Consider the following 16329-nt stretch of genomic DNA (forward strand, 5'->3'; position numbering starts at 1 on the left):
TGATCTTACATCCAATTTTATGACTTGGAAAAATCAGGAAAGAAACTTTGCTTAAATATCAGTTTGCTTAAGTAAAACATTGCTTAAATATTAAATAACAGTAAATATTGAAGTAGCCTACATGAATGTCTTACCTCTTCTTCCTCAGTCCTCTTTAGATTCTCACTTGCAAACTTCACATACTGGGTCATAAGTGTAACCAGAGCTGTATAGCGAGTGCGAAGGTCCATGAACTGAAAGATAAAGTGCAGAAAAATTCCCTCTAAAAAGCTGTGAAATGTATCATAAGAGCCTTAATATGCTATAGTTAGATCACAGTACAAAACTGACACACTGCATTGCTGGACCAGAATAAGAGCGGTCTATGGCATCCACTCTGTGAGTGGTACAGAAACACTTCGGCTCTTACCTCCTGAAGCATTGCATCAGAGGAGTTCTGCATTTTCCTTCTCTTGACAGGGGACTTATGCTGAGAGTCCACCATAGCTCTATAGGTCATCAACTGGAGTTCATATTCCTGAGAAAACATGAGCAAACCTTGCAAATGCTTCCACACTGTGCCTTTCCAAATCTCGGATAGGTTGCTGGATTTTCATATAAATTTGAATTTTTACGTGCTCTTTATTACAGTGAAAACACACTGCTCTGTCTTACTGTAATATAAGCTTATAGAAAATTCTTACTTTCACAGCGGCAGAGTACTGCTCAGAGTACTTCTGGCATTCCTCGATCTTACTCTGCTTTTGTTCAATCTCCGACATAAGGACCTGAAAAGCAAAAACACGCATAAATCAGTCACCATTTGCAACATAATATAGGCCTATATCCAGTCAGTTTTATGCAGCAAACTTTCTTACTTTCTGTTGATTAAGTAGTTCAGCCATAGCCTTGCTGTCGTCTGGCTGGTTTTCCTGTGCCTTCAGCTGGTTGGCTTCCATCTCTTTGCTCCACTCATCCAAGCTATTGTATGTGTCTTTGTAGTATTTCAGCGATTTACTGATGCCCTCTAGATCTCGTAGTCTGCAAAAGAAATGTTAACAACTTCATATTTCTCTGTTATGAGCAAACACTCTACTATATGAATACTTGAATAAAGCACAACTCTCTAAGTCAAGACATTTAATGCAATTTCATCTCAAATTAAGTGGTGCAATAACATGGCAGAACTATCATGACCTCCTGATTATTTGAGCCATCTGACCTGTTTTCAATCTGAGAATGAATGTTGTGCCATCTCTCTCCGAGTTGGTCAGCCTTCTCTTTGTGCCAGTCCAGGTCAAAGTCTCTCTCATTGTGTGTTTTGAACATGCGGTCACTGATTACCCGAGCCTTCTGCAGCTCATCCTCCAAGTCGTGAAATATCTCTCGTTTGTCATCTATTTCTGACCGCCATTGCTGAGAACACATATCCCCACTTATTCAAAAGATCCAGCTTATTTATCACATAAAAATGAAACAACTGTTTAATCGCCGGTTAGATTATGTTAGATTCTCTAAAGTTTAATTTAATAAATCCTAATTATGAGGACAACATTTACAGGAAATATGTTTTTTGAGTTGAATTATGTTGAATCTCACCTTGAGAGTGTTCATGACTGCATCAATGGATTTGAGATCTGCATTGATCGCCTCCTCCTCACAGAGTTTTGCCTCATACATTTTGACCAGGGCCTCTGCACTCTGGCTATGTTTCACAACCAAACTCACTGTTTTAAGCCTGGTGGTTGAACAATAGAAGGTGATTTTTATCAGTCAAAATGTCAACATCCTTAAACAGACCAATGTGCCTCAAGAATTCAAATGCCTAAAATGTGAGGTTCAATATTGCTGCACTTCCATGATATTTCAATACTACTTCAGATTCCTTAAGGGGAAATCTTAATCTGTGCCAGAGAGTTATCAGGAGCACATGCTTACTTCTCCAGATAAATGGAGCACATGGAGTAGACCTGGCTCATGCTTTGTGTGACAATGTTCAGCTCTGAGGAGAGGGTGGGGGCAGATGGAGAGGCTGAAGCCTGTCTGAGGAACACCTCACACTTCTCCTTTAGCACCTCCAAGTCTTCTTTCAACCGATCAAGCTCCGCCTTCTTCCTCTGAGACACACAGACAGCATACACAACACAATAGTTACTTCAGTTACAGGCATGTTATATGATCCAGTTTTGTGTACTAATACACTGGTGATGAATGTTAATCATGAGCAAGGGGTTTTTTTTATCCAATCTACAGACATGACCAAACCTGAGTGCAAAAAGAAATAATAAGAAGAAAACACAGAGCTATCTGACTGATACTGAGCAGGCCGAACATCTCTCTGTAGTTTAGACCCAAAAGTCTACCTCCTGATCAGTGATGCGTTGTATGCTCTGTTCCACATCATCTCTGTCCAGAGGAGCACGGATCTGTCGAATTAGCTGTTCCTCATGTCCTTCCAGACGCATGCGGAAATTCCGCACCTCCGAAATGAAGAGGTTGTACACTGATTCCTCGTGCTCTTCTGTAAACCACAAGAGGGCGCCAGCATTAAACCCATGTATTAACAACACATCAGTTGCACAGACACTGCAAATACTGCATAGTTCTGCGCACAGTAACAGATAAAATAATCCCTCTGGATAAACTAATACCTCTATCTATTTCAGCAATTAATTTTCTTTAACACACAGATTGAAGGTATGAAGGTATGCAAGAGTTTTTGTCTAAATTTACAAATTTCATCAGATTTGTCTGTGTGATGCTTGAAATGACACCTTCCTGCAGAAAGTACTCTGATTCTTTCATAATAAATAGAGGTGAGATTATAATTTCCTAAACTGTTTGCAAACCGATTGCAGAACAATATTAATGTGAAACTAACAGGTGGGCCCCTTTATAATATGACTTCTGAAAAAAAAACTTTGCTCTGTTAAATCTCCTTATTCCACATTTAAATAGGAATTACACTTTGTACAATACCATGAAGCACTACCAGACACAATACTCTGAGGTGGATAAACAAAAGTGGATGTATTAACTGAAACACGCCAGCACACGTAAACCAAGTCTCAGACAGCTCATTATAGTGACATTGCTGGTCATGGCTGGACAAAGCATAATTGCAAATGGTATTAAATTTGTGTCTAATAGGCTTAGCGGACCATGTGTTTCCCTCGAGGAAGGGCGCCAAATCTTTGGCCTGCACCCCTCTCTAAATGAGACGGATAGAGCTTGCATCTCGGGTAGCTTGCCTCTCTCCGCAGACTTGAGCAGCTCCTCGTAATACTCCTTACAGGCTAGGACCTCCCTCTCCAGCTGCGCACAGTCAGCGACAGTGAAGACCTCCGATTCATCACTGTCTTTCAGAAACTCCTCAAAATGCACCTGCAGGCTACTTAGGACCTGCTCATGCTCGCCTGGCAGCAGAGTTTTAATCTGAGCAAAAGATTCGACACATTAAAAAGATTCCAAACTCTCCCAAAAATTTCTGTTCTGATTACAAGATTATTAAAAAATTGGTCCTGACAGGACTTGAACCAGATAAAATGCTGCAGCCTTCAATTTGCCAATATGGGACTGACTCTTCATGTTTGTAATTACATTAGAAGAGGACAGGTAATAATAAGGGCTTTCATTATGATCCTCCCAACCCTTTGGGTATTTTGTGCTTAGAACATGAATATACAGAGTGGAAATGAATACCGAGGCGACAGTGCTGCCGCGGATGGCTCGGATGTCAGTCATAAGATAATGCCAGGACACCACACTCTTCATGTTGACATGAGAGCGATGCCACAGAGCCAGAACGTTCTGGTACAGCTGCTCGATCCTGACCGAATGAAACGTGATGCATCATGAGAGACTGCAGGCCTTGAACAACTTTAATGAGAACTGAGAAATTTTACAGTAATATATTATTACAGAACTGAAGCAAAATTAAAGTCAGAGTTGCTAATAACATTAATTCTGTAAGTATAAAAATGTATCCCTGGAGCACCCATGTACTCCACCCACCTGCTGGCCATGTCGACTGCCTCCTTATTGGGCGGTGGCACACTGAAGCACACCGAAGGCACCATGGCCTCGTTTCCTGATGGGCTGATCACCTTCCACTTGGCCCTATGGGAGTTGCTGGCGAGAACACACTCATCATCTTTGTAGATAGTTATCTATGAGAAAAAAGTGTGATGAAAATTAATCAGAATTATGACTAAATAATAATATACTCTAGGAGGACAGAGACAGACAAAGGTATTCACCATTGCTTACTGAGTAGTATCTCACTGTAGATGGATGTTGAATACACTGAATATTACTGTAGAAGGAGGTTTAATAAAACTTACCTCTATCTGACGGTAGTCGCAGATGGCTTTGATGGGAATGGAAGTTCTAATGGGATTCTCAGGATTGCGGGGCTTTAACTGGATAATGGTCTTTGCTCGTCCTACCAGGCCAGCGACAGTGCTGCGGTACTGAAGAAGCTGCTCTTTTTCGTCCTGGGGAGAAAACACACCAATATTCAGTCCTCAGTTGGATACACAAGGGTATATCTGACCTAACAGACATTCTATCTCCAATGAATAACATGAAAATTATGCTGACAGGCTTTTAATTTAGTTAGACTAAAGGCAATTTCATTAGGGTTTCCTCCAGTGTTCCTCACCATGGACTCCTGAATGAGATCTTCAAGTCTGTGTAAACTGCTCGTTCGGTCACACCTATATTTTCTGTGGATGGCATCTTGCAGGCTCTTAAGGTAGTCTAAGGACTCTTTGGCATCACTGAAAAACTGATGGGAGAGTAAGGACATTGGTTGTATGTGACAGGAAATTATATGTCGTCATATTTAGTTAATTACGTTGAAGGACTGTTTGCGGAAGGTGAGGGAAGAGGAATCCAAGGGAAATTGTACTATGAAAGTGTACTGCTGCCAAAATCATATTCTTTCAATTAAATCAAAGCAGACATTGAATTATAAAAAAAAGAAAACCTAAGGAAGAGTCACCTCAAAATATATGGCATTCTCTCTCAGGTGCTGTTCCACACAGAAGCAGAGCTGCAGGATCCAGCTCCATTGCGTCTGCATGGCTGCTTTGTATGCCTGAGTAATTTGACAGGTAGAAACAGAGATAGCTCAGTTTGACAGGGAAAATGTGTACATTCAGCACTAACACACTGAACTGATTTATAGGAAATGACACAGAAACATCATCACTCAATTTAAGACATAATTTTAAACCTCTAAGCAGTTTAGCCACAGGGTGTGACATATTTTAACCTGTTTTTGGGATATCACTAAGACATGTGAATTTGGCTCACTTCAATGGTAAGCCTGGCGGGGTGGTTTTCGATTAACAGGGTTTCAGCTTTGTCCTGAACTGATTTGATAACTGATTCCTTGTCATCCAGTTCTCTCATCAGCTCCTGAGGCAAAAAGGGAGAGAAATACAAAACATATTAGACTGCTTCCTTGGCTCAGGTTTACTTTACCTTATGTAAGAGATATAAGTCTGACGTGTAAGGGCCTGTCCATATAATGCTGCACAAAATCAGACTCTTACATCTTCTTATAGTGTGCGACTAAAGCAAGTGTATATGAGAGTTGACAAAAAGCATGCCGATAAATCCTTAGAATTATTTTAGCTTTCTCTAATCACAGTTGATACCCAAACAAGCCCACAGCTGTTTTCAGGGAAAACATATTGCTTGCAATGATAACGTCCACTGTGAAAGCTCTATGATTACATGTTCACCACACTTCCAACTGAAAATGCAAGCAAATTGTGTGTGGTTAGCTTGCTATTCTTGGATGCATACAATTTCTAGGCCGAATTGAATCTAATAATAATGAACTAACAATAATTAATTCAGCGTGACTGACTTAGGAGTCAGTCATTGGAGAACTGTAAAGAAAACAGATAGATATGGTTAGATGGTTAAACTCACTGCATGATAATCCCTTTTCCTGGGGATGTTATCATTCCTCTCACTCCAATCAAATGCCACCTCCTCTTCCTCTTTTTCATTGAGCCAGATAAGCTCCTGAGTGGCGCGGGACACAAAGTCAAGCAGGCTCTCGAGATGTTTCTGTCTATCTCTAGAGCAGTTCTGAGTAAACACAGGAGCACAGAAAACATGTTTATTTAGAGGGAAATTAATGAGCCTTGCTGTAATAACACAGAGTATTTTTTTTATTCTTTGTTCACTTACCAGTAGCCTCCCATACTGGTTCTCTAACTTGGCTAGCTTCTCAGAATAACTAGCTTTCTGGGACTGAGACATCTGAATCTGCAAATTGTTTTTTTACAATATTAATCAGTGCAACTTTGAGTCAGTATTCAAAATGCATGCAAAATTTTCCAGAAAGTTCAGATAACACCCATCACATAAGTGCTTAGTCAAATAAACCATTTTTTTTTCAGATACCTCACTAAGTTTGGCTTCCTTGAGGCTCATCTGAAATTCTTCGACAGCACGATGAAAAGTTTTGTGATTTTCTAAATATGATTCAACGCTTGGCAAATCAGATCCCCATTCTGCTTGGTCAAGCTGAGTCTACAGAGGTTGACAAAAAAAGAAATATTTCTTGCAATCAAATAATATAAATCATATGACGTATAATTTAGCTATAACAGATTTCAACACATCCAGAATGCGCTTTCAAATAAAACTAGCTGAAACCAAGCAAAGATCAAATTTACCTGCATTTCCTCTACCCAGTTAAGCAAATCCTGGACAAACTTCATATTGACCTCTTCTTCCGTCAAGTTCGGGTCAACTAATGCTGACTTTAATAAAGGCTTGCGAATCTGCATCTGCTTGAGGTGCTGGAGAGCACCAGCATCCATGCTACCTCCTCCGCCCATGTAAGCCTGGACGGAGATGGGCGGCAGGCCTGGAGCCATGCCAGGTGTGATACCTGGAGTTGTACCTGGAGTTAAGCCAGGGGTCATGGCTGGGGTTAAGGCAGGGGTGAGGCTGGAAGTGAGTGCAGGTCCTGGTGATACTAGGCCTCCACCAGGAGTGAGTGAAGGAGTGAGGGTAGCAGTCAGTCCAGCGCTTAGATTCTGGGAAAAGCCTGAGTTCAAGCTCTGTGTGATACCAGAGATCATCATCTTAGTCTGTTCGGTAGTTAACGTTCGCCCTTTACTGTAGACAGAGGAGCACTCCGATCTGAGGGACATCAGATCATCGCGAAGCTTGGACACCCTTCAAAACAGACACAAAGCAAACTTACTTAACATATTTTAACCTTTCCAGATTTACCTCTGTCTAACAGTTTATACAACAAAACTAACTAAGAATTCTAGAGATAGGAGTTCACACCTTTGAACAAATTGATCAGCCAAGTAGAACTTCCCATCCAGTAAAATCTGAATATCCACCACCTGCTGTCTGAGAAGGTTTTCACACTCTAAGAGGTATCCAGCTATCTCTGCCTCGTGTTGGAGCTGGATGCCAGATTCTAATCTCTTTGCATCCTGGAAAAAAGCAAAATACAGTCCTCAGTTTGTAATCTCTCTCTCATTTTATGTCATCTTTTTCTTTCTTCTGAAAGTTTCTCCTGATACTTACTGACTGCAGAGCTGTCCGTGCTAAAGCTAGTTTGTCTTCTCCTGTTACGCAGTCTCTCTGGACTCTGTTTGCAATTTGCTGCAACATTTCAAGTCTATGAGACAAAAAAAAAAATATTCACAACAACAATCACATCAGAGTCTTTCCAGAACAAGCCAAAACTAGGCTATGATCTCAACTCTGCTTTCACCAAGAGTTAAAAAAAACATCAATTAAAAAAATCAATAAATAGAGCATGCAAACGCTTTAGGAATGTCCCCCGAATTGACTCCTGAGCCCCAAACGGCCACCTCACCTGGGTCCACTCACAGACTTGTAATTGAAAAAAATTGGGGTGCTGGACAGAGGCTCGTGTGTACCCGAGAGCAGGTTCTCAGCTGAGCCTAGGCTGGCCAGTGTACTGTTGCTCATAGATGAAACACTACTGCAATAAGCAAGGTCACTGTTCATGGTAGTAAATAACCACAGTCCCCATTAAACACACAGAGAGATGCGTCTACCGATCCTCCATTGGAAACGTGCACTCCAAGACCCAGCAGTGAAGAGTCATGGTATAAACTCCATCTGCGTGTGGTGGCAGAGTTTTCACGCCCTGCTCTTTATAGGCTCATACGTGTCTTATCCAACCCCTGGACAATTACCCTCAGGGACATGACAAATGCATAACTTTTTTTTCCTCCCCGCTCTTCTAAGGACACATGATCCATTACAGGTTCAGACAGTTATAGTTTGTAAAAGGAGGGCATTTAGGGAACGCCTACCATTTTTACTCATCTCCCTCCATAACACTGTCTCTCTGTCATCGTCATTACAGAGTGAGAACTATGTTTATCCTGACAATAACGTGATGAAATATCAAAGAGCACGGTGATTTCCAAAAGTGTCATTTGTAAGTAGTACAAAGAGGACTGCATTTTAATCTTAACTGGTAATCCCTGAAACCCATCCACTGTCAGCAAACTGAACATTGACAATATTATAACAGATCACTGATATCTTTAAAAATAAAGTAGCTCAAAAGATTTTTTTTAACAAGATGCACACTACACAGCTCAACCGGCTACAATGCAACTTTCATAATGCAGTTCATGACATTTTAAAATATATTTGAAATTCACTGATTCAGATGAATTGATTAAATGAAGAGATATACAGCAAATTCTTAGTGGATTCCTCAGTTTTGTTAAACTAATCCTGAGAGCAGCTTGGTCAAAGTTTTGATCCACACTGATAAATATCTGTCAGTGAGATGAAGAAAGCCTTACATAAATCACAATGAAGGCTTTTCATACCTGTCCACTTCAGGCCTTAAGCTCTTCTCTCTCTCCAGCATGGCTACAATCAGCTTTCCCCATTCCTTCTCCACATCGTTAGGGTGGTACCCCTGAGGCAACTGGATACGACCAAACTCAATCCACACCTGCCCCCAAAAAAGTGATAGAACCTATCAGCACTACGTGGAGAGGCAAGGCAGATGTTCCACAAGAATTTTATCACATTATCATCAAAATTAGATGATTTGCACAGTTTGTACAGTTTCACTTCACGAACCTCTAGCATTTTATACAACTGCTTGATTTTGGTCTTCTCATTCTCTTTCAGTGGGATTTCACTCTCTTTAAATTGCAAATATTGTGTATAAAGTGCCTATAAAAAGACAAAGAGAGAGACAGAAAAAAAAAACTTAGTTTCAAATAGACATCATCTCACATACCATTTACAGTTTATCAACTCAGAACATCATACACAAACAAACCACAACACAATCTGAGGCTACTCACATATAAAAATCAGAACCCAGCTTTCATCCGTTCAGTGTCTGTCTGATAAGGAGAGATCAGCCAAGCTGTTCTCGACCCCTTTAATAAAGCTTTAATGCTCTCCAGTGTGAGCGGCGCTACTTATCTGCAATCTGAAGCTCCTAAACGCATGCAGGTACTTTGCCCCAGGCCTGCACAGGCCAAGCAATATTTAATTCTAGCCAGCATCAGGAACGGTTTTCGGTTATCAGCTGTTTGACATTTGTTGCTTTAAGCATTTTAATATTTAACGTTTTACAGTTTTAGAAGAATCACATACATTTAAAAATAACACCAAGGATCATGACTTCATCTGCTAATGAACCAACACAGATCAATTTTTATATATACTATGAATGTAATATTTATTTGCATCTATAAAATGAAAAACAAATGCGTAAGTACCTGTGTACTAATCGTTTTCACTATTTCAGTGGCCATTTGTGTTCCTCCTCTTACCTTAAGTTCGACTGGATTGCTGGGAAAGGTTCTGTCTGACATTTCAGTCACGTTGTGTTTGATCCATTGGCTGAGGTAATTCACCATGTTTTGATATTCTACCCATTTAATGTCAACATCCTGTGTAAAACAACATTAAACATCATTTATAAACGTAATTATTCTAAATTATGATTCAATTCATTCATAAATACAATCATTCAATGATTTTGTAGTCCTTCCATTTGAATTTATTCAACATTATGGTATACATTATAGCACACCCTCCATGGCTATACCCACCAGACACATTCTTTTTCTTATTTAAGTTTATTTTATTTTTTCTTATTTAAGGCTTTTTAAAGAATAGGTTAATGTAAAAGAAATATGACAGAATGGTTCTGAGCAAATAATATTCATTCATTTGTTCCATGTGAGTGTAACTCAGATTGTTTAGAATACCTAAGGAAGCTTTTCTACAGTTTACTGGCAATGATTCCAAAAATGACACACTATCATTAAGCCTATAATTTCCAAATAACTAAATAAAGAACACACCTGACAAGTTTGAGTTTGCCCTTTAATAACCAAACTCAAATGGCATTGCTGTTTCAACGTAACAAGTTAACAAATAACAAATTCTTATTTCACAGCATATCCGATCATAGTCACGCACAGCACAGCAAAACAGGCCTTGAAAAACCAGTGTTTGCTCAGGCAAAGTGCAATTGCTTTGAGCTGGAGCAGCAGATGGAGACCAGAGGAACAGAGCCATCATAATACAAGCAGTATGGTTTATTTATAACTCCATAGTCCTGCCACGAGTATAAACAGTGGCCAAATCCCTGTTTATAACCGGTCTGTTTCCAGCAGACTCACTGCATGGGTAATATAACTGAAGAGACACAGTGATAATTTTCCTGTATTCAGTTTTTGGTGATTTGTACACTGTGCCTAACCTTGTTTATCCACACTTACATTTGCACTGATACCGTCTCCACCCTCTGGTACTTTAGGGAAGACATCGTACAACGTCGAAACGTAGGTGATGACTGACTTCTCATCAGGAGACTGCACATCCACATCTAATTCAAGGACAAAAATGGTAAATTATGCCATATGCACATACAAATATATCAAAGATAATATATTTAACCCTCCTTAACCCTCCTGCATGGTTTAATCTGTTTCTCTCTAGTTTAAGAATCAATGATGTTTGAGGCCTGTTTTTAAGGATAGCCTCAAAGTGACACAGTAAGACAGTAGCTAATTTATTCTACCTTTTACTCATAGTGTTTGTTTACAAATGAAAGTGAATAAGATAAGTGAGAAATCTGTTCGATTCCTGTTCAGTCAAAATAACTCTTGATGATACAGTGGACACGGTAGTTTACAGAGTAGTCACATTGACAGATCCCGACGTTATAAACTGCACCATAAATCTCCCTGAATTTAACCTCATGGTTAATACACTTTAAATTTTTACATGAGACTGTCAATAACTTTAACATCATGTTAATCCACTATCGTCATAATCCATTATCACACTGGTTTACATCCAGAAGATGATGCAGTATGCTCAGTCTAACTCACCCTCTGGGTCCAGTAGCCTAGCAACCCCAAGCTGTTCGGCCACAGAGAATGCCTGCTCTAAGTTTGATCTGCTACTCTGTGTTGATACTCTGCTCATATCCACCAAGTCAGGTCTGGAGATGTGGGAAAAAAAAAGATATTTTGATATTGATTTTTGCAGGCAAAAGATGGAAACTGACAGCAAACAGAGATAAAAACAAAAAAGAAAAGAAGACAAAAGGTGAGAAAAGGTATGAAGATGATATTTAAATCTCTAATTTTAGAACACTGTTCTTGCTTATTTTTTGCAAAGGACGGCAGTGATTTTCAGTCGACTTTCAGAAGTCTCACAAGAACGTTAAAATGGTGTGTAAAACATTTCATTCCTACGTTTTTCTTTTAGTTTCACAAATTCAGAGGGAGAGACTGAAACTAGGACAAGCTACCAATGTGTCACACAGATCTGGGGACAGAGAAACCACAGAGGAAATGCCATTATATCAGTGATGTCCAAGACTTTCCAGCAAAGTCAAGATATGTTTGCCTAAGAAGACCAAGTGAGGTCATTTGTTGACAATAGAGTTTAAAGGTCAGAAAAATTCTCAGTAACTGATATGCATTGTTTTCGTCGACTGAAACCACAGTGGTCAGGCAGGAATCAATATGGTTCAATCAAGAAAAGTAGGACAGGAAGGGGGCCAGAAATTCTATTTAAGTTGATAACAGTAATACATTTCTAGGTCACTGAGACAAAAGATCTATGCTGTATATGTCTGGATAACTTCTCCCTATCTGCTCATTAACAAAGACTTGTGTGTGAAATATGAACATTCAAATCTGAAGTATCTCAAACTGTGCTATCTAGTCACATCAAGGTTCAGAGGCACAAACTGAATTCTTTTTATTTCTTTTTCCTTTCTTCTTCTTTTTACTTGCTGTCAAAGGAAAATATCATCTTTTAAAAAATGCAGACTGAGTTAGTTTTTACCTGTATTTGTGAATAATAGCGTTGAATAATCTTCCATCCCTCCAGGAGGTAGTGAAGTTATCACAGTGGACACCAACATAGCCCTCAGTCGACTGCTGGGACCACAGCAGAAGCCTCTCCTTGGCTGTCATGTCCTCGGACTCCCCAGTGACGTGGATGTCCGAGATCTGAGGGGACAAACACAGAGCGTTTGTGTTATTCAAAACACATGGTAAAAATCTAAATTTGTCAATATCACCCCCATACTTTCCAACACTGGGATTTTGAGATTTAATCTCAAAGAATTCGCTGGCCATTATTAATGGCAGGAGAATCAAAGCACTGAATCACAGAAGCACTTCTTAAAGTGAAAAGTAAAATACAGCAAGAAAACACAATGGTAATAGTGGCAAGAAGTTGACTTGTTCAAATACACATTAAGAATTCAAATGCTATATTTGCAGTTTCACATACTATATTTGCAGTGTCACCACTCCTATCAGTCACATGTTAAAAAGTCAAAACTATAAAAACAGCAAGGTTATCAGCAATGACCGGGCCTCGTTCCACTGAATAAAGAAATATCCCCTAAAGTCTGATGAATGAAACCGTTTTTTGCAGAAAAGTGTTCTGGCACACCAAAGGACACCTCTTTGTACCAAAGAAAATGGCCAGCATGATAAAATAGCACTTCTCATGTGACAACACCTGAACTTACTGAAAAAAACACCTTATATTAATTCTGTGAAAAAGAGTATCAAGTTAAAAAGGACATTTCAACAATGTAGGAATGTAAGAATCATACCTCAAAAGTACACATAAGTTAATAATACAAGGAGAATAATCACATGGACGCATGACACATAATCAATTTCAGTTTTATAGTTCAGTTTAGGGCCTAACCAAACATGCAAAACCCTGTTAGTCTTGTGGCTTCACTCATGATGTTTAGATTAACTATACTGCAATGCATCAACAGGTCAGTCTGTTAACTAAAAATGATACACTGTAAAACACTGCAGCAAATTTGTAGGTGTTACTTGAAAATCTTTCAGGAAGAGCTCAGAAACATCCACCAAAGTTGTAATCTAAAACAGATATGAGCTCTTTTTTACTTAACAGACATTCAGTAAGTATGCAAAGCTATGAAACTGACATCAACATGATCCAAAGTGACAACACCTACCTTCTCTATGGGATTATACTGCGCACCAAATAAAAAATAAATAAATAAAAAATCCAAAAGGCTGCTAAATCACGTAAACAGCTCGGACATTTTAGTGAAATGTTCAGTGCAAAATATAATAACTCTCTAAATACTGACATTTGTTTTAACTTAATGGGAATCTATGTCTCACATTAATGCAATTAGAGCTTCATTTCAAAGGACGGAAGTAAATTTGCTGATGTGAACAGAGTCAACCATCAAGCCCCGGCTAAAACTTCCCAACAGTGAAAAACCATTATAACTGTATGTACAAAATTTTCAGTTTTGTGGACTCAAGTGTAAATTAACATGACTCGATAATCATATTAAAACTGTCAGGCACTGCCAGAAGTTGACAGGGAAAACAAAATCATGACATCAGTTCAATGACATCATTGCATATTCCTCCATTTTATATGAAAGGCTGAACAGAACATGGTGAAATATTTTGCTAAACGCTTATTTTACCTCACAAGGTTCGCTAGATGCAAACTTGAGAGCTTTTTTCGTAGCATCCAGAGAATCCTTAGAAATGAATCCCAAAGAACACGTACGGGCCCTCCTTCTATTCCTGTGTATTTGTGTACCCCATATCATTTTGGAGAGGCCCTCTGTGTTCTCCAGGAGCTGCTCTACATCACTCATTTGAGACCGGTCACTTCTCAATGTCCGAAGCAAATGCTCCACAGCCCCAAAGCTTACGGCTCTCCTTAACTGTCTCCGAAGTAGTTTCCTCTCCAACAGGCTGCCTTTTGTAATAATACATTTTGAGTTTTTAGCAACACCATGAAGGTTATTTTCTATCCCCGGCCTGTTTTTTTCTTTGTCAGTCTGATGCGCTCCTCTGCCAGTTTTTCTTAAACACACAGGGACTTCTCCAACATAGACCCCACTGGTAATACTGTTGAGCCCCTGTTTCTGTTCTTGTCCATCTGAAGAACACACATTCTCTCTCTGCCTCCCTGACATGTAATCTACAACATCATTTGCTATTTCACTCTTCGATTTCTGTTCTTGGCCATCTGAGGAACACACGTTCTCTCTCTGCCTCCCTGACATGTAATCTACAACATCATTTCCTATTTCACGCTTTGAGTTATCTCCACTTTGTCTTCTAAGGGAGTCAGCGTGTTGAAAGTCCTCAGATTTTCGGCTTTTTCTCCTCTGGAAGTATCGCCGGCCCCTGCGAACCTCCTTGGAGCCGGGACTGAGTGGAGCTTTAGTCGGGTCGACATAACATTCCTCCTTCTGGCTTCGCACACATCCACAGACATTCCCCATGTCTCTATAGTACACACATGCTGCTACCCAATAACAGTACAGAGCACTGTGCCAGCACTTTCGTTTCTTTTTCACACGCTGGGATCAAAATAAATCAACAGGATCAAAAAGCTTTCTTATCCCGTAGACAGGCAGACATTTCTTTTGAAAGACCCAGTTGGGAGGAGCCAGTGGCAGACAGCCCAGCAGTAATCCAAACAGTCCAGCTGCTGGGTCAGAGAGAAGCAGTCCGGCTAAAAGTTGTTCTCACCGAGTCCAAAGCGAACGCTGCCGAGAACTCCAATAGTACCTGCTCCTGTGTTCTGCTCCTTGTTAAGGCTACATGCCACTCAGCTCTCCGCTGCTCTCTCTCTCTCCTAGGAGTCAGCAGTTAAGAATCTCAGCTGACCTTTGAAACCATTCCCAACATCGTACTAATCCAAAGCAAACAGTGAAAAGGCAGGCCTAAAGAGAAGCACAGCCCATGCCTCTAACCCGTCCGGCCACTTCACTGAAGTTGACAAACAGTTCCCATCTAAAGTGTAAACACAGGCACCTCCATGGGCCTGCCAGGGTGTTGAGTTTCCACAAAAGTGCCTATTCGTCACAGGGCAAACCGTGGGACCAAAGAGGCAGGGATGAGGGGAGGAGAACGGGACAGTTGAAAACTTTGCTCAGCAAATTGAGCCGCACCAATGGGACGTGCCTGGTTATGAGTATCATGGCCCTATCATGAGTCTTTTAAAAATAACGCAACAGCATGACTAAGCTGACCTGAACGCTAAAGGTCTTAGAGCTTTGCCTTTTTGTCATACATTCACAGTCTCTGGGCAGAGCACAAGTCCAGTGTCTTACACAAATAAATATTATCAGTGGAATTCACTGATTTTCACTTTGAACTGAGGGTAAACATATCCAACACGTGCATGTGCAGATGTTTAAATACATTATGGTTAATGTGAATCTGAATTTATAACAATATCAAAAAAAACAAACGTTCCTTGCAGGAGCTGATTTGAAGTTCATAAGAAATTTACTCTTAAAAGCACAGTGTTTGTCAGCATTGTATGGGTTGTGTAAGTGTTGAATGTTTTGCATGCATTACATATTTGTTGCTAAATACTGAGTATCTTATCATTCAAATGAACTCCAAACATTAGTCAGTGTGCCAAAAGTGAATTTGTCTGAACTTTGATCAAAGTTCCATGCAGTCACTGATGATCACTAAAACAAGGAAAATAATGGCAGGTTTCCACTGAAATAGCAACGAACTGATACTGTTCCCTAGTTTTGACATTTTCATTGAAAACACATCCATCAGGCAAGGAGAAGTAGCATGCCATTGGACATACTCTCCACATTCCACTAAATTTATATTCTGTCAGCTCATTCAAAGACCACTCCTTTTTCAAAGGGGAAAATCAACAGAGAACAAGTTACCCTTAAAAATGCAGATTAATTGTAAAGGAAACATAAATTACAGTTATGAATGGACAGGAGACAGGTATGGGACAACATCTGTGGCTCTCTCT

General features: G+C 39.8%; 1 protein-coding gene across 1 annotated transcript in view; it reads right to left on the reverse strand.

The window, feature by feature from the left end:
• dst (dystonin) overlaps positions 1-16329 on the reverse strand; it is a 116231-nt gene that overhangs the window by 61239 nt on the left and 38663 nt on the right. The window contains exons 9-36 of the mRNA XM_030770487.1: positions 12352-12518; positions 11385-11497; positions 10770-10876; positions 9813-9932; positions 9106-9201; positions 8847-8974; positions 7555-7648; positions 7306-7460; positions 6852-7188; positions 6681-6806; positions 6406-6534; positions 6190-6267; positions 5926-6087; positions 5299-5403; positions 4985-5080; positions 4643-4768; positions 4323-4475; positions 3994-4148; positions 3682-3808; positions 3231-3414; positions 2343-2500; positions 1918-2096; positions 1579-1717; positions 1202-1395; positions 858-1020; positions 684-767; positions 410-517; positions 135-233 (exon numbers count right to left, since the gene is read on the reverse strand). Coding sequence (XP_030626347.1) covers positions 135-233; positions 410-517; positions 684-767; positions 858-1020; positions 1202-1395; positions 1579-1717; positions 1918-2096; positions 2343-2500; positions 3231-3414; positions 3682-3808; positions 3994-4148; positions 4323-4475; positions 4643-4768; positions 4985-5080; positions 5299-5403; positions 5926-6087; positions 6190-6267; positions 6406-6534; positions 6681-6806; positions 6852-7188; positions 7306-7460; positions 7555-7648; positions 8847-8974; positions 9106-9201; positions 9813-9932; positions 10770-10876; positions 11385-11497; positions 12352-12518 — 3882 coding nt within the window. The remainder of the gene's footprint in view (positions 1-134; positions 234-409; positions 518-683; positions 768-857; positions 1021-1201; positions 1396-1578; positions 1718-1917; positions 2097-2342; positions 2501-3230; positions 3415-3681; positions 3809-3993; positions 4149-4322; positions 4476-4642; positions 4769-4984; positions 5081-5298; positions 5404-5925; positions 6088-6189; positions 6268-6405; positions 6535-6680; positions 6807-6851; positions 7189-7305; positions 7461-7554; positions 7649-8846; positions 8975-9105; positions 9202-9812; positions 9933-10769; positions 10877-11384; positions 11498-12351; positions 12519-16329) is intronic.

Source organism: Chanos chanos, chromosome 4, assembly GCF_902362185.1.
Source record: "Chanos chanos chromosome 4, fChaCha1.1, whole genome shotgun sequence".
NCBI lineage: Eukaryota > Metazoa > Chordata > Actinopteri > Gonorynchiformes > Chanidae > Chanos > Chanos chanos.